The 23,033-nt window shown below is 46.7% G+C and overlaps 2 protein-coding genes across 5 annotated transcripts in view; one reads left to right on the forward strand and one right to left on the reverse strand.

The window, feature by feature from the left end:
• TAF1D (TATA-box binding protein associated factor, RNA polymerase I subunit D) overlaps window positions 1–9,068 on the reverse strand; it is an 82,166-nt gene extending 73,098 nt beyond the window's left edge. Inside the window, exon 1 of one of the 3 annotated variants that reach the window (XM_085649801.1) lies at window positions 8,897–9,068. The gene's annotated coding sequence lies outside the window, so the exon portion shown is untranslated. Of the gene's footprint in view, window positions 1–8,020; window positions 8,763–8,896 lie in introns of those variants that run through there. The other 2 variants (XM_085649803.1, XM_085649802.1) reach the window with 2 other exon arrangements.
• The window catches only part of BKGD (beta-keto-L-gulonate decarboxylase), a 46,983-nt gene continuing 32,404 nt past the window's right edge, over window positions 8,455–23,033 (forward strand). The window contains exons 1-2 of one of the 2 annotated variants that reach the window (XM_085649804.1): window positions 8,455–8,610; window positions 21,484–21,627. In XM_085649804.1, coding sequence (XP_085505930.1) covers window positions 21,570–21,627 — 58 coding nt within the window. In that variant the 5' untranslated portion in view covers window positions 8,455–8,610; window positions 21,484–21,569. The remainder of the gene's footprint in view (window positions 8,611–21,483; window positions 21,628–23,033) is intronic. The other variant, XM_085649805.1, reaches the window with a different exon arrangement.

Below are 23,033 nucleotides of genomic sequence, written 5' to 3' on the forward strand. Positions count from 1 at the left end.
GCTGCTTTCTGTGCCGAAGGGAGACAGGAGATGTGCACGCGTACGGACAGGAGATGTGCACTCCGTACGCGTGCACATCTCCTGTCCCCCCCAGGCTGGCGTTACACAGCGCACACATCGCGCGCTTTCATTTTCCCTCCCCCGGTCTGCTCCACGAAGCCAGCTTGTTATAATGTAGGATCTAAAATGGAGCCAGGGTTAAGCTGCCTACAGTGTTGTGGCAGGTTTGAGGAAGCCGGGGTGTTAATCGGAGCTGGCGAGTGGTGAAGTTAATGGGGGTAGCCCCCAGTAGCTGGTGTTTTTTTTTTAGCCGTTTTATGTAGCGCGAACTTGATTTGACAGTATCGGCGGGCTTTATATACAGCACCAGTTACATTACCCAATAACACGTTCAATTTTTGTGTGTTTTTAGGCGGGGGCTAAAGAGAGGATGTGACGTAATGTCCAGAGCTTCCAATTTTGAAGCTGGCAAAATCACTTTATCTGTGTCTACCAAAATGAATGTGTCCTTGTGTAATGTAACTGGTGCTTATGTAACGCGCTCCAATACTTTCGGGTCGCGCTATCTAAAACTGCAAAAAAAGTGATTTGCCCAAAATCACAGGATGTTGGATTGAAGGTCAAGACTCAGGTTCATACGTCTTTATTTCGATATTATTTCATCATAAAAGACATGCAATAAAACATTCCAATCATGACTAATAACTCCAGATGTCAAAATTACACATAATATTAAAAAGATCAGGAAAATAAAATAAAATACATACAAGAGTTAATTAGCACAAATCATCACTAATAAGCGGAGTTAAACATATTATACGCAATAAAATAGGATTAGAAGGTATTAAAAATGTCAGTTAAAGACGTGTTAAAAAAATGTACTTGTTATAAGGGGCTATTTAGCCACTATTACAATGTTGACTGGCTCTAATAATCCATGTCCAACCCAGAAATTTTGCAACGGCTATGGCCACTGGAATCGATGTATTAGTCCTTAAGAGTCATAATGCCTCCTGGCTCACCCGAGTTTTCATGTTTTTACAGATGGGTTTGAGCCATTTTCCTCGGGGGGCTGAATAGGGTGGGCAAACAAAAAATACATGGCCTATGGACTCTTTTTTTTTTTGTCCCTACACCAAGGGCAGTACTCATTTGTCTGGCCACGCCATGTAGATGTAAAGGATCTCACTGGAAGTGACCCCACCCTAAACTGATGGTATAGTTTTCTATCACAGCTCTTTACAATTACATCCCAGTACTCCTCTAAAAAGGGAGTGATCTTGTGTTTCAGGAATCTACCAGAAAGAGAAGTGGGATCTGTCTGGACTATACGTTGATAACGTATAGTCGCCCAGTACTGTTCTTTAAAATCCTTTTTTGAAGGAAAAATGCTATTACTGGGATCCGACCATAACTGATCATGGCCCATGTTTACCAGTATCGATCTCACATTTTTAAACCAAGGGATGTTAGCAGATCCCAAAATGGATCTAACATCTAATATCTCCTTTGCAAAAGTAGCAAGTTCAGGTGTTCACCAGATCCTTCTCCACAGAGCAATGGATCTAAACCGTGCCACTTCGTCAATAGGGTAACACCCCAGGTCTAGTAACAAGGGTTTCAAGGGACTAGATTGGGGCAGGCCAATTAGATTACGTAGAAATTTATTTTGGACTTTAACCAAGGAGGACAAGTCTGAAGAGCCCCATAAATCTGCACCATACAGGATTGCTGAACTTATTTTAGCATTATAAATTCTTAATGCAGGGCCAATCCTTTTGGTTGTAGAGGTTCTTTATTCCTTGATTAAGGTACCAGATAGTTGGGCAAATTTCAATGACAGGACATCAACCTGTGGTTTCCATACTCTTGCCCCCTCCCCTCCCTAGACCCTTCCTCACGTCTGAGAAAACCTAGCGCTGCGACAGGCAAGAAAACTGCTCCCCGACGTTAGCCACACACCGACTATAATTCCAGATATGGTGCACTCCCCAGTTTACAAGTCCCCAGTTCATTTATAGTACTTAATTGGCCGCGCTTCACCGACCGGAGGGACAACGCACTCAGGGGATATGGATATTCATAGCAGCCCTCATGTAATGCGGCATCCACAGCGTTCGTCAGTGGGATGGGCCTAGACATAGGATAGGGCGGGGACCCTGACACTCTAAGCTTGTGCGATCCGCTGCACACGGTGCTCCAAGGGCACATGTTTACTGTAAATCTGTATGTGCAAATATCCGCACTCTGTTTACTATAAATGCCAATAAAAAGAATTTTCAAAAAAAAACAAATCAACCTATGGTTTCCATCTTAACTTGTTTTCAAGTACAATCCCTAAATATGTCATAACTTCCACCTGTTCTAGTTCGACACCATTCATCCTAACGTGACCCTTCTGTGGCTTATTTCTAGTAAACACCATAAATTTTGTCTTGCTGACATTGACTTGAAGGTCGTTATCTTTACAAAACTCTTCAAACTTATTTATGGCGAGTTGGAGCCCCTTTTGAGTCTTGGATAGAATGAGGGTATCATCCGCAAAGATGAGAAGTGGGAATTTAGTACCACCTAAAATAGGGGCATCAGTGGGAGTGTTTACAAAGTACTGTACGACCCTGTTGATAAATAACAAAAAGTGTCGGTGCAAGGACACATCCCTGGCGGACGCCACGGGTGACTGGAAACCTCCCTGTTATCTGTCCTTGCCTGCCCCATCTCACCTGGGCAAAGTTAGCCTCGTGTAATCTTGTTATTATATCCAGGAGTGCTAACGGCATTCCCATGTTCCTTAGGGCAGCCCATAGCTTTTCTCTTGGTACGAGGTCGAATGCAGACTTTAAGTCTACAAACGCTGCGTAAATAGTTCCACCGCCCAAGGTCACCACCTTCCAATATATAAGAAGGAATCTAAACACCTGATCAATTGTACTGACACTGGGTCTAAATCCTGCTTGCATAGGAGATAATATATTCTCAATCTCCATCCATTCAAGGATTTTAACCAACACCATCCTAGCTACAACTTTCTGAATTGAATCTATTAGGCTTATGGGGCGATAATTTTCCGGGGCCGAGCGTTCCCCCTTCTTAAATATAGGTAAAATTTCCACCCCACGCCATGAATCCGGAATTTGGGCACCAGTTGCAATGGCATTAGCAATAAAAGTGATACAAGGGACCCAATTCAATAAATCAAATTTGAATAAGTCGGCCGGGATACAATCAATGCCAGGGGCTTTACCTGCTTTAATCAAACCCAGTGCAAACTCTGCATCAGTATTCTCAAAAACTAAAGGTGGACAGATCAGTGATTCACTTAAAGAAAGAGCAGGTAAGCCACTCACAGTTTCTGGTTCACTACCCCTAAACTGGTGCTCAAAATATTCTACCCACACTTCTGGCGAGACAAAATTCGTCGGGATCTGGCAGTCCTGATTACTACCCCATTTGACTATCTGCCAAAACTTGGTCTGGTCCTTTGATTTACTGGCTTCATACAAGTCCAGCCAATGCAAATCATCCCATTCTCTCCTAGACTCTCTTTGTACCTTTTTTATACGCAAGCCTTGCCATCCTAATTTCTGATACTCACCTCATTAAAGCCTTAAAATCTAGAGATGTATGTGTCTGTCTACAGGAATTATTATACCATTTTTTTCCTGTTTTTGGGACCTTTAAGTTCATGGGTTTAAAACTTGTAGTAAAAAGACATTTTAAGACACCAAAGAGCTTGTCATGCTGACCAATTAGGTACGATAATTGGTTCAACGGGTAAACCAGAGCTTGCAAAGTAGATAAAGTGGAAGAGACCTCTAATGAAGTTCTGTCTAATATCATAGGATCCTCCACTATCCTGCTCCACCTAAGCCTTCTACTGTCATTTGTTAGAATTGCCTCTGCAGTTGTACACTTAGTCGGAATTAATCTCCTTAGGCAGTCCTTTGGATTTAGACCAAGCACTAACGGGTTATGGTCGCTCTCAGGTCGAGCCATTATTAACATATCCTCCAATAGCACCCAGTACTCGACCCCGATTAAGATATAATCAATTCGACTAGTACTGGTGCCGTTGTCAAATGTGGCCCGGCCTTCTTTATCAGAATGTGATCGGCCATTAACCGCTCTCAGCCCCCACTCAAGACACAAACCCATCCATTGTAGTGCAGCCTCTGTCCCTCGCTTAATCGGTTTTAGTTCGAGGGGAGGGATATTCCATTGCACATCTTCTTCAGCAAATATGTCCACTCCCTCATATTGGAGTGGTTCGAAGGTACAATTAAAATCCTCCGCCACTACCACGAACTTATCCCTACCGATATTATTAAGGATGAGATCTAATTCTCTAATAACCAACGGACTATGTCCCCCAAGAATATCAGGAGTATCCACTAACACTTCCTTGATCCTATAACTGAGTGACTGGCTCACCCAAATAGTTAATCCCCCTGAAGCTCTGCCCATTCTACCCCTCTGGGCGGGTTTGTAGAAATTAATATACCCATGTCTATAAATAGGATCAAGGGCCCAGGTTTCCTGAAATATTAAAATGTCCTGGTTGTCCACAAAGTCAGCCCACTCTCCTAGGCCTACCTTGCATTTCAGCCCCACAATATTCCAGGAAGCTATTTTAAGCTGGGTATTCATACTAGGGGATTGAGAATGATCAATAACCTGGAGACTAATACTCGATAACCCTCCACTCTCCAGCAAGGAATCCCTGTCTGTAAATATCCTGGTTGGAAATGCGGACTGCCCCTTTACTTGCACACCCTCCGTTATCGCCGTCACCAACTCCAATGGGCTACCTAAAATTAATCCATCAGGGACAGCTACTCCCCCTCCCCCCCCCAAGGTACCAGTCCCTATGGAGACCGCTTCAGGAATCATCGGCCAACTGTTTTTATCGTGCCTGTATGAAAGTCAATCTACCCCCTCTAGACCTATAAGGGGCTCGAACCGGTTGGACAAGGGAAGGTGTCGCTCTATCTGGACTATAGGATTTCCCCCCGGGTGTCTTCTCCTATATGGGTTGAAAAGTAAGTGGGAAGAGCCACTAGTTGAGCGAGGGTAGAAATAATCAAGACCTAAGGATTGTATATCTCCCTCCCTCCCAAATCTTGGCTCTCAGCGGATAAAATCAACCACCCAAGGGTCCCTAAAGTTCACAATGATACAGTCACCCTCTAAGTCCTTTGGACATTGTCCCACCCAAATCACCCTTCTAACACAGAGTATCTCAGTGTTAGAGAAGGGAGGGAGAGTTCTTTTCTTATTCAACCAAAATATGACTTTATTTTTTAGCTCTCTATCTGATTCTTGTCTATCCTCCCCCAATGAAGGAACTCCCACCAGAATGATAGTGTAAGGTGTGGATTCTGGGGGAAGATTAACACAAGGCAAACGCTGCTTGTTTTTCTCCTTCTCCACCCGAGAATACCCAGTTAGCCCACTGACTGGAACTGGATCTTGCAGTGCAACCTTTGTTTTAGACACCGCCCCCACCCCAGTATGCCTAGCCTGTGTGGTAACTATAGTGGTTTTGCCTACATGGGGAATATCCGTACTATGTTGTACTTCTTGGGAATTAGGAACGTCATTTACAACTGGTGTTAAAGCACTTGTTCCATTATCTAACCCTGTTGTTTGGGGTTCAACAATCAGTACGTTAGGGTTTTCCATTCTTTTAACTAATTTGTTCAGTACGTCTGTGTTTAATAAAACAAGGTTCTCCAACTTGTCTAATTTCGAATTAATCAACCTTGTTCTCTCCACTAGGGGTACGATCAAGGATTTGATTAGGGTTTCCAGTTTACCCAAAAGACCATCAGCAGCACTACTCGTAGGGGTCTGTTGGGCTGGACCTCTTTTGACCAAAGTTGGGTTTGTTGGCTGGGTAGTATCATTAGGGATCAAGGTTTTCCCAGTTTTGTTAGGGATTTTGGGCATTTTAGCTGTTCCACCCTTCTGAGGACCACCCCCTCTTTTCCTTTTGCTTGGTTTGGTATTTACCAGTGAGCCTATTTTTTGGGTTTCTGTAGTGGGTCTATGTGACGGAGAAGGGCTAGAAACTCTACTGAATAGGCTACTAAAAATCAAACTAGGTGGAGAATGATTGGGGGTAGAACAATCCGCTGAATTGTCCGCAACCAGAATCGTTGGCCTCGAGCAGGATCGAGATTCCTGGGTAATAATAGGTTTAGGTAATCTTGAGGGGTCAGGGGAGATCACAGTCCCAATGTGGCCTAAAGATGAGCGTTTCCCTGTATTGAGATCTAGGGACAGACGTTTCTCAGTAAGAGCAATCTCTTTCTCTAAAATCACTGTTGCTCGTTTTATAAATTGGTCCATTGGTCCACTGACCACCCCACCCATGGTTGGCAATTGAGCAGATCTTCCCTTCCCAGAGCGTAATGCCATAACTGGTTGGAGACTGTACTAAAATACAATAAATCACAAACAATGAACAACTTAAAAACCAGATTTAAGGGGAATAGCCCAGCCCGGCCTCAAACGGCCTCAGACGGTCCCGCCCTTGTCCCGGGCTTCTCCCGGGATGCTCCCGCGCAGCGGTATGATCAGCTTGCTATGAAGGGAGGGAGAGTGGTCAGGGGGCGGGGCAGGCATGCAGGGAGAGCAGACCAGGTGGTGTTAATTGGTCATGCAGGAACTCCTGGGAGATGAAGACCCTGTAAATACGCTCGCAGCCCTGTAGCCAGTTGAACCCTCACCTTTCCCAAACACAGCGCCTCTGCGCCAGTCCCGGTACAAACACAGTCGGCAAGCCCAAACAACGAAGCGGGACCCGCGGAGTGGGTCCGGCGAGCAGTGGACAAATTCACGGGCAGAAGCACATCAGTACTGCTACACCTCCTTACGATCACCAGCAACTTAAATGAGTGTCAAGACTCAAACCTGGTTCCCCAGTGCCAAAATCGGCAGCTCTGGCCAAGTATGTATGTGGCACGGACAGATGATCTGCTAAACTCTCCCTCAAAGCAGAGAGGCCGTGCATCCAGAACGATCTTTATAGAGATTACAAGCAACACAGAGGAACGCCCCCAAACTGGAAGTTGCACTGCCTCCAAAAGGTAAGTATGATACTCCCGTGAGCAGAAGGGAGTTATTACAATTATAAAGTTGTGACATTGTTGGCAGCACTTAGTGAGGCACTAGGTTTCCGTGGTTTACGAGCATCGTGTAAACAGTGTACTGTCAAGTCAATGTATGCACACATGTGCTGCACAAGACATGCACACAGAGCAGGTGCTTGCTCACTTTATCGAAATAATTGTAAATATGACCACTTTGGTCAGGGGAATGCCCTTGCACCTACGACATGGGCACATTAGGAAGCAGGTTCGTGTGCTGCATCGTAATGACTCCCACTCTCCATTTACATACGTGCATGTGCTACTTACAATAAATCTCTACAGTCTTAGTAAATATGTACATAGCAGCCAATGCCCTTGCAGTTTTTTCTAGCATAAATGTAAAGAGGTGCACATACAAATGCCAGTTCACGTTGTGCACTCTGTTTTATAAACAAAGGCACGTGCTCTATGTTAAAGCCCTTGCACATACTACTCACATGCATGCACATAGATGGAAATACTACGACGGAATGCTCTTGCACATTGTAAGCACATGCACATGTAAATAGGTGCACATCCTGTAACAACCTGACTGTAAACGTCCTGTACTCTGGTTTATCAGACTGCCCTTGCACATTCCAGACAGATACTGTTAGAAGTGTCACATGGTGCATACAAACACCCATGAAAGTGCATACACCTGCTGCATCATCCCCACTCCTACCACACGTGTATATTGTGTACATGATCGTGGAGCTCCAGTTAATATTATGCGCCCCCTTCCTATGGAAAATACGGTGGCCTACAATTTTAATAACGGGTCCCGTCAGATGGTGGTGTGTTTTGTTACCCATACTTTCCGCAGGCTGTGACTGGCCTTAGAGGCCCCTGCTTAAGGCCCCACCATGCCTAGAGTCTAGCCTTACGTCAGAGGTCTTCTGTTTTTCAGTGCAACCCAATATTCCTGCACCTTCAGCATGCAATGAAGAAGAGTCCAGCCTGTTGTCAGCGCAGCCTTCCTCTTCCGGAGGCTTCCTTGCGCTGTGCAAAGGCACTGCATAGTTGTGTGAAATAATCAGAAAGCCGGCATGAAAAACATTTCAGTTCAGATATTTTTAGCAGTGTTTTCTTCCACCGAGTGCTGGGAGCAATGCAAAAGGGCTCGCAGTTACGCGAGTTTAACCTATTGGCATTGTAAATAACAATGCCTTTTATTTAGGTGTTTAAAAAGAAAACAAAAAGAAAAGGCATTGTTATTTGCAATGTCAATAGCTTAGACTCTCGTAACTGCGAGACCTATTGCATTGGAAATGCTTGTTTACCAGTAGTTTAATGACATGAGCCTGGGACCTGTTGCATCGTCCGTTTTTAATTACTACCGGGTCTGACACCAGATAGGAACCGCCCCACAAACCCAAACTCGTGCTTAAGGCTTCAGCTACTGGCCACCCACTCGGGCTGTGGAAGAAGCGAAGACCTCGGCGCAGCCCCGGGTGTCATTTGGCGACCTCCCTCGGTAGGTAACCTCCTTGTGCAGCCTCGCGCCATAGGCGGGAGGGAGTCTATCGCACTGACTGCGCTCACAGCTGCAAAGAGCCCCCGCGGGAAACCAGGGAGACCAGACTGCGCGCGCGTGGTCACGGGACGCAAGCGAACCAAAGGCCATTCAAAGAACCGGGGAGGTTGTGAACAGGACACGAAGCGGTAGAGGCCGGGTGGCTCATTACCCACGGGTTGCGCCACAGCGAAGCTGCTGCGTAGTAAAGTTAGGTTTATTTTACTTAGGTGACAGAGCTACTTACCAGCATTTATCCCATTCAACAGGGTTCTGAGACCGTGTTTCCCGCCAGGCTGGGCTCTTAGACACATATACAGACGAGGCTGGCTAGACAACACCATTTCATATATACATAACTCCGTAAAATACTCTGCATCGCTTGTTTTGTCCCTGTGCAGCCGCCCACTTATCGAGAGGCGGGGCGTGCAGCCGCTAAATGCTGAGCCGCGTGAGTCCGTCTCTCGCGCACGTTCAGTCAATACCGGCTATGTACCAATGACGAGCTGCGAGCGTGGCAAACGTGTACATCAAACGTCACTAAAGTCACGACTATTGGCTTTGTCAATGGTTGTTAGTTGAATATAATATTGAAAAAGTGTGAGCGCCTGCTGTCACTGCCGTCCGGGGCACAAAACAGAGCCCGATAGAGACCCGTTTCGAGGCCACCTTTAAACAAGCATTTGCAATGCAATAGGTCTCGCCTTTACACAAGTTTGAGCTATTGACATTGCAAATAACAGTGCCTTTTATTTTAGTTTTCGTTTTAAAAACATAAAAGGCATTGTCATTTACAATGCCAATAGCTTAAACTCGTGTAACTGCAAGACCTATTGCATTGCAAATGCTTGTTCTAAAAAGGTATTCCCCCACACCAAAGTAAGTGTGTCCTGGAAACAGGGTCCAACTTAAGTGTTACTCCTTTTATCGTAAGTGGCTATTGTCCCCATGTCAAGGTGATGAAAAAACTATCTGGTGGTGGCAGCTGATAGTTGTGGAGTACAGGCCTTTATACTAGTCCATGCTTGTGGGGGCTGTGCTCTGGCCCTCTCATGTATAGTTTGAATAGAATCATGACTGTCTGGGTCCTGTCCTCAAGGTGAAAGACACAGGAGTTTAAAGTGTTTGTGAGTAGAAGTTTGGGTACTCCATAATGGCTCTCCTCTTGTACATATGTAGCCCTACGTAGTGGGTGCCAAGAACAAGTAAGGTAGAACTGAGACCATGCAGAACATTCGGGATAGGGCAATGCGGTGGGGGAGGCAGGGTTTGTACCTTCCCCTGGACAGGCACTGCGACTGACATGCAACTGTTAAGAGAAGACAATTCGTACTTTTTCTGGATAGTTACATTTTTTAATATTGCATAATTGCTAAACTACTGAACCTAAAAGAAAAGCCTTGTTCTAATTTTTTTAAAATAGAAATCTGATTGGACCAGTTCTGCAGGATCTTGAAAACATTCCTGTTATGCAGGCCTCTTTTTTTCTGTTCTCGTCTTTCCTCTAGGCCATGCCATGCTGCCTGAGGGGGACCTTGCGCTCTATAAATAGCTATTGAGTGTAGTTCAAATGTTACCTGGATCTGCTAACCCTAGTATACATCTCCTTCCAAGAGTCACCTATGAAAGTTCGACCTCGCCACCCCCTTAAATAGAGGCCTAAAAGTCAGTTGCATGGACATTAAGTAAGCTTCCAGCAATGCCTGTTTCCTGAGGTGGAAGAGGCAACAGGCAATACTTTTGATATAAATTGACCCCTTGCTCCCTACTTCCAAGGGTGGTGGAGAGCTTTCTGAAATGGTATATTGCATGTTTTTTTCCCGCATGTAGTGTGCATTCTCTGAATCGCTCTTGATACATGTTCCGACATAATAAACACAGCTCTTTGACTGGAAGTCGCGGATGGATACAGTGAAGGGTTTGGCCCTTAAAGTCCTCCTTCTCACTTTACATCGGTGTGTTTTTACAGAGGCATAAACAATGTCGGTCCCTGGTCCAATACCTGGCAGACAGCTGGCAGAGTTATTCACCTCAGATTTACTGGCAACAGATGTTTGTTGATGGTTCCTCCTCGGCTGTCATTAGCCGAATGCGTCACCTCTCCCATTTTGCTGACTTGGTTTCCCCAGAGCGGCCACTGACGCTCCTTCTGTGGCATCTATACCACGCCTTGGTTCCTTTTACCCTTCGATGTAAGTTCAGCCTCTGTCTCCTTGGACGTGTTGCTTTGCCTCGGTGGGTGAGGGGGTTTACTAACCGTGCAGCGTGGGTGATGTGGGGTTTAAATCGGTCCCCGTTAGCTCTTGGCACCTCTTCATACTGGATGTGTTGATGTGGAGGCTCGTGGTTGTGTATGCATATTTTGGATGTGACTCACCCATGGGTAATTTTTTCCGCCAGTAGCAAAGTACGAGCCAGAGAAACACGTGGTTTGTGTTTCTTTACTTCACGTTGCCACAAGAGAGCGCTGGTGTTACATTTCATTCTATAATACAGTCTCCAACCTTTCTGTAAAAAGTGCTACTTCTGTTCAATGAAAGTCATCTAAAGTACTATTAGTAGTGTTGTAATAGTGACCACAAACAAGATTACATTAGTGGCCCCCATTTCAAGATTACTACCAGCGATCAACTCAGTTCATCAGGCATGGTTGCTGACAGTAATGTAGAAAAAAAGGCCTTGTCAATATTTTTGCAGTGCGCAGTGAAACTAAAAGCTGAATCAAGCACGCGGTGGGAGCGTGTGAGCGCGCGGTGGGAGCGTTTGAGGCAGAGCGGAGACGCCATGCGCGTGCACATCGCCTATCCGTGCGCGCACATGGCATGTCTCCCTACGCGCATCAAGCTGACAACAATAGTCTCGCCAAGGTGAAGCAGCGCATGCACTGCGTTCGCTAGGCGAGACCTAAAAAACTGCCGGTGCTCAGACCCGGAGAGACCCAGCCCACTTAAAGCCCTGTGTGTATTGCTATATGTTGACCTTTATACACACTTCAGGTGCAAGTACCATATGTGGCCAAGAGGGCCACATATGGTACTGTACATGGCCAGGTAAAAAACATTGGCATTTATAATGCCAATAAATCCAACAAATGCGAGACCTATTGCATTTGCAACACTTGTTATGTTTGTAGTGCAGTGCACGTCCTGTTGTCATTATAATGTTTCTAGTGTTCCTTTGCATCCTGATAAATAACTTTTTGTTCTGCAGTTTTAACGTTTGCCAGTGACAAGTTATCGAGCAGAATTTTTAATATTTGTTCTCGTGTATGTAGCAATAATGATGAAAATTTCAGCTAGGGCTGGTCGGATGTTACTGTCTGCAGTTTGGGGTTTCCCTGCAAGAACGGTTTGTTCCACCGTTGCTGTGAACATGCAGATCGGCTGGTTTCCCTGAAGTAGATGGGCTGGGAGAGGGAACAAAGCTGCTTTCCTTTACAAAGCTAGGGCGGGCCCTGGCAGCAAGGGCTGAGGAACATGAGACCGCACATCCCAGCACTTCACTATCTCAACTTCTGCTCCAGAGACTGAAGCAGGGCGGGCCGGGTGGAGCTTGATGCAGACTCCATCGATGCAGCTCCTTGTTCTTTTGTCAGGTCTGTTCTGGGGAGCAGAAATGGGGGCAGGCCAGTGGTAAGGGTTGAAATACAGGGAGCTCATTGTGTGTGAAGGCTGCAGCAGTTGCACTCACACCAAAGAAAACAATGACCTTATAATGACAACAGGACCTGCATCGTGCTGGCAAAAAAAAACAAGATGGAAGTCTGTGACTGATTGGAAGAGGGAAAGGGAGAGCAGAGAAAGTTGGTGGAGGAGCGGGGGTAAAGACATGACAATGAAAGCAAAACCAGGGCGGCGCTCGTGAAACGGACGCCTGGCTGCTAGAGCTCACACCTGCCGTACTCTGCATAGACCAGAGCCAGCCCACGGCCAGGCCAGCTGAGAGGAGCAAAATTAACAAAACAGTCCTCAATCAATCAATCAATTATGAGCGTGCTACTCACCCGTGAGGGTCTCAAGGCGCTGGGGGTGGGGGGAGTGGGGTTCCGCAGCTCTGTTTAGGAGAAGAGCCAGGTCTTGAGAGCCTTCTTGAAGGTGTTCAGGGAGGCTGTGCATCTTAAGGTCGATCGGGAGTTCGTTCCAGGTCCTGGCCACGATGAAAGAGAAGTCCTAAGCACCAAATCTGATTCAAAGCTTGATAATCCACACAATGTCGTTGTTGTTGTCTTTTAGTTTATTTTCAGAATTTCATGTACATCCTGTGGGGAAAAAAACACAAACTTGTAGCCAACACGTGTTTCATCCTATGTTAACTCAACAGATTACTTCATCAGGGCTCCAAAACAAGCAATATTCTCATTATTATTATCTTAATACACTCCCTAGACCTCAAATCCATCACCAAGGTGAGGTATTAGTGTCCTTGAAGTGGCACATGCTCATGCCATTGCCAGAACTACTGCACAAAATGGTATTACTTAAATGGTAGGTAGTGCTCAAATAAAGGGAAACTACATGTGACACCCTGTGTAATACGACTTCGCGATGGCAGTGCGATTGCCACAAGTAAAGAAATTGAAGGGCCCAGTCCGGATGCTGACCCCCTGAGCAGCACGGCACATTCATTGACTATTGGTCATTACAACGTTCAAGCACACGCTTGTGGCTCCACTCCTGTGAATCCCTCCAATTTCTTTACTTGAGGCCATCGCACTGCCATCGCGAAGTCGTATTCCACGCAGCCCCTCCTGAAGTGTTCCCTGAACTGCCCCTTGATCCTCGACCTGCTAGTACCGCATATTTGCGACAGCCGGAGCCCCTACCGAGCCCGGACGTTCCCGCATTCGGTGTTGTCACACCCACAGTCTCGTGGCAGGCCCTTCGGACTTCCCCAATTATCTTAGGCACTTTTATACAGGCATGCTAATATAATGTCCTGAAGATGATCCACGCATTGCTCACTTGGATCGAAACGCCGTTGACACCTTAAAACGCCTCATGCACTAAATGTGATGTCATTATTAACTGTGTAGAGACGTTACTTGCGATTTGTTTCTTAAAATTCATACTATTTGTCAAAACAAACCGTAAGCGTTGCCTGAGCCTCGCTTAAATGTTCTCCCTATGTTATGTTTGTGTAGTAGGATGCAGGCTTGTGTCCCACTTTTCAGTATTTGTGTTTTTTTATATCCAAAAAACTTGCTGATAAATTAAATATTGAACCTCTGTCCGGCTGGATAAGTTAACCAATACAGCACTGATTGAGTCTGTATTCATTTGTTACTTCCTATCCCTACCTCCCTAGGGACCATTGTAGCACAAAATAGTGGAGAAGAGGTATGTCACACCAGCTTGCTCCCACATCTCTCTCATGTAAGAAGAGATTAAACGGATCCCCGGCCTGAATTTATCGTCCTTGGAAATCCACCCATAAATAAGATCCCCAAGAGAGCTCTCGCTACCATCCTTGCAATCATGCTCCTCTGAGGCACAGGTGCAGGGTATCTGGTGCCATGATCCACCACAACAAAGATATACTTGTTGCCTGACTGTGTGTTTGTGTGGGGAGGGGGAGTTGAATGGACCAACTATGTTCCTACCCTGTCAAATTGAACACCTCCAGCTGGCAGAGTCATTAACAGTGCCTTACTTCTCCCTCCTATCTTACCACTCATCTGGAAAGTAGGACCGGTTCTACAGAACAGTTCTGTTTTTCTGCACATCCCTGGCCAGTAGAACAGAGAATTCAACCTATCCAGGGTTCTTCTAATCTCTGAGTATCCCACCAAGAGCACTTAATGGGCCAGTGGCAACAGGAAGTTCCTGTGCACTAATGGAACCTCTAGCCTCTTGGTAGTTTCTGGCTCAAGATCTACAGACTCACTATAAAGCAGGCCATCCTCCCAGCCAACATAGTGTTTCCCCACCACTCTTATGCTGACCTGTTCCTGGGCTTCCTTACAAAGTCCCACAAGCATAGGGCACTCCTCCTGTGCCTTGCAGAAATCTTCCCGGGTAGGCCCCCAGCAGCTAGCAACTCCTGCTAGTCTGGAAGTGGCCCAGCCTTCAGCTACTGGTCCAGGCGGGAGCCTCATCCTTCCCTCCCTCTGGAGTAGAAGCAATGATCTCCACTGCCTTTGCCTTTCCAGAGTCTGCCCTTTCCTGCTTTCTACCGTTCCCTGGTCCCTGCAATTCAGTAATTATCCCAGCCCCACTCTGAGACTGATGTGCAGCCTATTCTCCGGTCAACAAAGATGACATTGTCCAAACCATAAAGCCTTCTGGTTTGGGCATCAAGCCAGGGGCAATAAAATCATTGCTCAAGAGACATCCAGCACCTTGTTTCTTCTGTACCATGAGATCAGTCATGGCCACCTTGCCATTGTGCTCAATCTCAACCCTGGCACGTGGATACTCCACGCCCTTTCCACTTGCTACCAAACGTGTCTCCGTGGCCCAGAGAGTATCTCCTCAGACGTAAGGTACTTCCTCTCATCCGTAGTACGAAAGGCTTCAATATCCATAAGAGCAGGCACTTTCCTCCCATTGATACTAACTTCCAGCACAGGTCCATTCGTGTTAGGATGAATGTGCTTCAGAGCATCTGAGTCCCTCTCCCTATTGTCCATAGTTACTAGATTGAGCACACTACTGGGCCCTCTCGGGCCCCTTCACTCACGTGTAACATGCTTGCTAACACGGGTGCTTCTCGGTCATGATCTTTTTCCTGAAATCTCTCTTAAAGTTTCCCATCTTGTGGAACTTGAACCAAGTCACTACCTTGGACTTGCAAGAACTTCCCTGTCCTCTCTTTTCATGATGCTCGTTTACAGACACCATTACCACTCCCATGTTCCCTGGGCCTTACTAGAGTCCCATGAGAATTACCATGACGCTTATCCTCACTTATAGTATTCCAGCACAGTCAAATTAATAGCAGCAAATTATTCTGCCCTTACTACACATCAGTCTTTACCATGGCCCTTCTGGCATTTGGGGTCGCCGTACCACTACTCACAAGATGTCGTCTCTTATCGCATGGCAGTCTAAACTGCAGCCCCCTTCTGGCATATGGGGAGTGCTGACCCAGACCTGCACATGGGCAACAACCCAATCGGTGTTGCAACCATTTCCTCACACCTTACACAGGTAGTCCACTTTACAGGGCTCCCTCACTGAACCTCGCTTCCTCCAAAGCTCTCCTCTTTCTCTCAGGGCACACTGTTCTTGGCAAGCAGGCAGGTGCTGGTGCTCCATTATCCAGGGTAGGTAGTCTTGGATTCCTTGGGTGATGCATCATCACCCAGGAGGGAGACTAGCAGGCCTTGACCTCCAGTCCTGGTCTTGCAGAGCTTCCCCTCCTCATGCAGCCTGCCTGACCACTTGGCACATGACAGTTTTTGGTGTCTCAATCCACTTATTATATAGTCCATTTCCACACATCAAATGTGATTTAGGGTCTAAGTCTTTGAAGGTTTATGTTGGGCTTCTGCTTCTTTTGAAGTGACTATTCCTCGCTCTCTCCTCCTTTTGAAAAAACACGTATCACAGCAGGAGTGTCTCCAAAGCTGATATTTCCACAACACAGGCCTTGTGAGTGACTAGAGTTAATACCTGGATGTCAGCCACAGTTGTAGTGAACATCAAAGGTTAGACCAGGGCATCAGGCCCTACTCTTTATGATTCCCTTATCAGCCCAGTCTCCCTCCTGAGATGTGCCCAGACCCCTTTCTTGTGATCTCTCAATGAATCGAAGAGCACCCTTTGTAGTGTACAGGGGAGGCCTGGTTCTCCCCTCCCTATTGTGGTTCCACCCAGCTTACAGGAATGCAGCAATCCACAAAGCTGTTTGGAGGGTAGGAGGGGGGCTCTTTACCGCCTCTCAATGTTTCACCATGCAGGCCTGGGTATCCCATAATGGAACCCAGTGTCCATTAAGCATACCAAGGAACGCTCAACCCTCCAATCTAAATGTTTTGTACCATTTCCAGGCACACATGCATAAAGCATACACACGCTGCACAGTACTGTATCCTCCATGTACCGTTCCACTCATAGGCACACATACATCCAGCATCTGCTTTTAACATGGGTGCACTGTCCAGCACTGTATCTATTATGTATTGTACCACTCAGAGGCACACATACATCCAGCATATGCATTTACCATGCACACACTGTAGCCTTTTTGTATTTTACTACTCACAGGTACACATACACCTAGCACATGCATTTATCCTGCATGCGCTGCACAGCACTACGTCCTACAGGTACTGTACCATTCATAGACACCTACACCTCCAGTACATGCATTTACCATGCACACACTGCTGAGTACTGCAGTATCCTTGTACTATACCCTCCCCAAGCAAACATAAACCCAGCACAGATACTCCACTTCTACACTGCGCAACATTTCACACCACTCTCATATAGACAGGGGTGAGTTAGCCACACAGTAGCTGAACTTAAAAAGTGAGTGAGCCAGTAGACCTCATGCCAGTGACCAGGTTAACAAGGACCTGTTCACTTCTACTGATCACTACACGATATGCTATCACCACTGCATTTGTGCTGCTTAGCTCCTGGTAAATGTGTGCTGCAGCAACAAATGATTGACGGAATGCTGAATAAATCAAGCATTCACCCCCAGTCAAGAGATCTTGGTTAAATCCAATGTTCTTTTGCTCACTACGCCTTCCCAGTTTGGAACCAGCCATATGCAAATCAGTCTTAATCCTGCTCCTCATGGGAACAGTTTAGACTGAACTGTCAAGCCGGATCGGAAACAAGAATCTTTGGACTGGTGTGGGGGCATCACCCCTCATTAGCCAGGCTAGCTTGAATCCAGTGATACAGAACAGGTGGAAGAGCCTTCTCCTACATCGCAGCCAAGACCTGGAACGAGCTCCCAGTCAACATCAGACGCACCCCCTCCCTGAACATTTTCGGGGAGACACTCGGGACCTGGCTCTTCGACTGAACGGAGCTGCTTACCCCCGCCCTCACCCCCTCAGCGCCTTGAGACCCTAACGGGTGAGTAGTGCGCTTCATAATCCCCTGACTGATTGATTGATACAGGGAACAAGGGACCCACGTTTGGGCATATCCATCCCACTTAAGGCGAAAAGTGCTGTGGCAACAAATGATGGACAGAATGCCGAATAACTCAGACATTAACCCCAATTAAAAGATCCGGATTAAATCCATTGTTCTTTTGCTCACTACGCCACCCCAGTTTGGACCCCGCATACGGAAATCAGTCTTGACCCTGCTCCTCATGACGTTGGTCTTGTGCTCTCCATGCCACTGGAGTCAGACTAGCCTTGCTGAATGGGGGGGATGCCCCGAAACTGATCCCAGAATGCTTGTTTCCAGTACAGGGAGGACTCGGCCTGGCAGTTTGAGCTGGACTGTTCCCATAGGGTGTAGAGTCAAGACTAATTAGCAAATGGCTGGGTTTAAACTGGAACGGCATGAGGAGCAAAAAACAATGGATTTGGGCCCAGATCTCTCTACTGGGATGAATGTTTGACATTGTTCAGCATTCTGTCCATCAATTCTTTTGTCATTTGTCACCCCGAGTGGGATGGGTATGCCCAGACATGGGTCCCATGCTCTCCATGCCACTGAAGTCAGGCTAGCCTGGCTGATGAAGAGGTGCTGCCCCCGAAACCAGTCCCAGGATGCTTGTTTCCAGTCCAGTGAGGACCTGGTCTGGCATTGTTCAGCATTCTGTCCATCTGTTGTTCTTTTTGCACAGCTCCTGACAAAAGTGGTAGCCTTCCACCAGTATTGGGGTAGTGCTTTGGGCTCCCCTCCTGGTTCAACAAGGCCGCAATCCGTGAGACAGGCCTATGTCGTGGTGCACATGCATGATCTGTGTTTGCCTATGACAACAGAAATCAGCATTAGGGATCCAAACATCAGTACAATTGGGCACTCAGTGCAGGGGTGCACATCTATTACCATGTAGAAGTCTTTTCTGTCCCAACACATTACGTGTGATATCATCAGTTATGCTAATTTATTCTCATGCCCAATAATTACCAAAATAGACAATTGTGTCAGCATCGAAATAAGTTTTTCCTATTGATGCTTAATTGGTAGGAAAACATACAGTCTTGTTCAATGGGCTTCAAACTTATTTGTCTAATCTTCCAATGTAGAAGTTGCTTGTAGGCAGTGGCGGCTCCACCGCTAAGGTGGAGGAGCGTCACCCTACTGCTTTTAAGCAGTGTAAACAAAGGATAAATAAAACTCTGTTATTATCATTTTATTTTTTCCTGCTGCTGCAGCTTTGCGGGGCATGGCTGCTCTGCTCACAGAGCAGGGGGAGGAGTGCTGGGCACTCTGTAAGTGTGCATGACTGTTTGACTGGCTATCTTGGGTCGGCAAAACAGTCATGCGCACTTTGCATGCTCTCTACCCAGGCTGCATTACAGCCTGGGTGGAGAACATGCCCAGGCTTCCAGACGCCGTCTGAGTGCCGAACCACAGCGCTCAGACCGATCATAATGCTGCATTGAAGCGTTGTTTTTGGCATAGGGTGCTTCCTGTTCCAGCCCGATGCGGAGGAGAGACGCAGCGATAAGGTAAGTAATTTGTTACATTTTTTGACACCCGCATCCTCTGCCCCGTCACCCCCGATCCGTGCGGCTCACCACTGCTTTTAGGGGCAATTTGGTGTCTTCTACCCCTACAATGTGTCTTTTCCCTTAAGAAGTGTAACCAAAACAATTTATTTTTTATTCCTTCTAAAAAAAATCGAATTCTTTGGTGGGGCTTTGGTGAATTTGAGGGAAAGTTATCCTTTAATATTTTAAACATTACACCAAAGACGTACCGAGAGGCTTTGGAGGAAAGGGAGACTTCCCTCAAGAAATCGTGCAATGTTACTTTTTATTTTCCCGTTAGCATTGAACGTTTTAAAACCTGCTACGACATTTAGGGGTCTATTAGGATGGCGGTCGGAAAATCTCCCCGACCTCCATGGTAGCGGGAAAAGACCGCCCGCAAGGACCGCGGCATAACCGCCAGTCCAATTAGGATGCTCCGCAGTCAAAATCCGACCACGGCGGTCGGAGTCTGGCGATTAACATTGTGGCGGCTGCTGCTGCCAGAAGCACCGCCGCGGTGTGAAAAGGAGCATGTCATGCATGTCACTGCACTGCATGTCAGGCACTGCACAGTGCCTCACACCTGGTACTGAGACATGTAGGAGGGTACCATGGGTACCCCCCCAGTCCACCCCCCCCAACACATTGGGGGCCCGCAATGGGACCCCAGAGACATTTTCCTCATGCCTTTCCATGGCGGTTCCACCGCAGCGGAAAGGCTGGCTACCGCTGGCATCCTAATCGTGCCGGCGATGCTTGGCCCTGATCCGCAACAATTGCAGCAGTCCAGGCAAGTGGGCAGACTGCAACCAGCGGAAAAGTGGCGTGCGGAAAATCACACCGCGGCTAATCGGACCGGCGGTTTTCCGGGTTTTGATGGCGGCCATCCGCCCACCATCCTAATAAACCCCTTAGTCTATTTTGTCAACAACATTGCTTAGTGGTAATTGCTATTAAAAACATGTGATGTGGGCAACGCTGTCTCAGTCTCACTGGTCCATGCCCCCAGGATCTCCCTTCGTGCCCTCTTAAGGGGCCCACCCTACAATTTGAGGAATATTGCTCTAGTTAAACATGCCAGGAAACGAGATTGGGTGGTGAACCATAGCCTAGAGAAAAACCTTCCCATGGGCCACTTACAATTTGAGGGCACTTTTTGAAGTGTCCGTTGTTGGTACTTCCACACGTGCCAACATTTGGAAACCGATAAAAGCGAAGTTTAGTAAAAGGTCAGGAGAACTTATTTCCTCATTAACTTGCTATGAGGTGGGAAGATTTTTAAACAGGAGAAAACTTCAACTAAGTCATTTGTGGTTTAAAAAAAATCAGGAGTTTCACGTCTAAATTGGAAGTCTTAGTTCATAGTCATTTCTCATTACCACGATCTAAATAAATGTACTACTGTTCCGATTTGAAATACATTTGCAGATGTTACCAGGATGAGAAATTACCTAGAACATGTCCATGAGCACCTAGAAACCTTTACAGGTGGGCCCAGCGCCTAGTAATACAAAAACAACAGTTGATGGACAGAATGCAGAACAATGTCATACATTCACCCCAGTACAGAGATCTGGGCCTAAATCCATCGTTTTTTTGCTCACCATGCCATTCCAGTTTGAACCCAGCCATATGCAAATCAGTCTTGACCCTGTGCCTCATGGGAACAGTCCAGCCCAAACTGCCAAGTCAGGTCCTCCCTGGACTGGAACCAAGCATCCTAGGACCGGTTTCGGGAAAACTAATAGACTAATAGACTGGAGAACACAGATTCCACTATACGTGTGATTCTTTTTTTTTTCTACTCTTAACTATTTGCACCCTTCAATTGAACTCGAGTGGACAAAGCCTTTAACAATTGGATTCTAAATGTTCAGTTGCAATAACAATTTTAATTCAAGCCATCTAATGAACAGCATGCTGTTTGTTGTGAATTATTCATTCATCAAAACAACTCGTCTCCCAGATAAAGCCATGGTTGAATCACTGTGCGAACAGATATTTCTGCTCAAATAAACACATTTAATGATCACAGAACATTGCTGGGCAAGTTCAAGCTTTTGCCAAATCACATGACAGTTGCATTCTACCAGGGACTGCTTTTGGGCAGTTAATATTTATCACAAGGTTACACTTTGTACCCACAGGCAGGACCTACAAACTCAAAGAGTGTTTTAAAGTAATCATTTAACCATACTGTTGTGATTTCTCAACAGATCCGCGAGAGATACCAGCCTCCTCTGAACTCGCTTGAAGACGGCGCGCATTGCTGGGCTCGCGGCTCCATCCATCGCTTCGCGGAATGTCAGACACTGTGGCCCTTCCTCTGCATCTGCCCAGCCTGCAGGAGCTCGCAGAGGGTGAGAAACTTTCAGCCTGAAGAAGAACACAAATGCTTTCTCTTGGGTCAAAATATACAGATGCCTCCATTTCTGATCGGTTGAGCTGTGATAGTGATGTAATCAGGTGTTTGTCATTAGTGACGCCTGCTGTTGTTTTAAACAGATGATCTGTAGTGAAGGTTATTTTTGTGGGGGAGAGAGGGGTAAACAAGGTGGTTGTAAGGACCGCATCCGGCGACTGCTGATGAACATTTAAAGTGGTGGGTCTCAAATACTCACCCGAGATTGGACAGATGAGAGTCACGCGAGCGGTCCAGTGCGTAACGTGGTTACAGGTTTGTTGAAAGCCACTGAATGAGGTGCTAGAGTTGAGTAAATGATGAAAGCTGAAGGGGAGGAGGGAATGGCTCAATTTCCGGTTTTGCAGAGTTTTTTATAGCGCAAACTTGACCCGAATCCAATTAGGTATCAGAGCGCTTTACATAGCACCAGTTACGTTACATGAGGACACACATTCATTTTTTTTTTGGTGAGGCACAGGGAGATTAAGGGATTTGCCCAGAATCACAGGATGTTTAGCGTCATTACCGAGACTCGAACCCAGTTCCCCAGGTCCGAGGTCTAGCGCCCTAGCCGTTAGGCCAACACCTCTCTGGTTGGATCAAGTTTGACATTCAATAGTCAACCTCTCCCTGCAGCCCATCAGGAGTGACTTGAACTCCCGGAGGACGGATCACTTTTACGCCATCCCCTAGCATCATTCCATCGGGGCTCTTCTGCTGAGCAATCCTCATCAACAAATATTTGTTCTCCACCTGCCTGCGAATTTTATGAGGTTGTTGTTATTGTGTCCATTTACCTCTGGTGGTTGTTAGCCCGAGGCTGCACCTGCAGCGTCTTTCATCTTCTCAGCGGTGGTCTGCAAAGATGTAGCTGGGGGATCTTGCTGACTTGTCTTACCGCTCCACCCTTTGCGCCTCAACAGGCAAGGGTCCTAAACGTAGTGCGCCTCACTACGTATTGGGCCCTTGCCCGTGGCGGGTCCTTAGGCCTCCCACACGAGTGAGGCACCCTTTTTTATCAGGAGACCCGGGGGAACGCTGGGTGGTAGGAAATTTGTGTCAGCCCGGTGATGCCACAACTTTCCCACACAAAAATGTGTGAAAAAGGTGAATTTTTTAACTAAAGTGGAGGTTTGCAGGGCATTCTGGGTAAGGAAACGTTGGGGGATCCACGCAAGCCATACCTCCCTGGAATCCCCCGGGTGTCTAGTTTTCAGAAATGTGTGGGTTTGGTAGGTTCCCCTAGGTGGCCGCCGAGCACCGGGCCAAAAACCCAGGTGACCCCCATTGCAAAACCAGGTCGTTTTGAGGTAGGCAATTTTTATGTCGCCTCACTACGTTGTGGGCCCTTGCCTGTCGTGG

This window comes from Triturus cristatus, chromosome 3_2 (genome assembly GCF_964204655.1).
Source record: "Triturus cristatus chromosome 3_2, aTriCri1.1, whole genome shotgun sequence".
Lineage (NCBI taxonomy): Eukaryota > Metazoa > Chordata > Amphibia > Caudata > Salamandridae > Triturus > Triturus cristatus.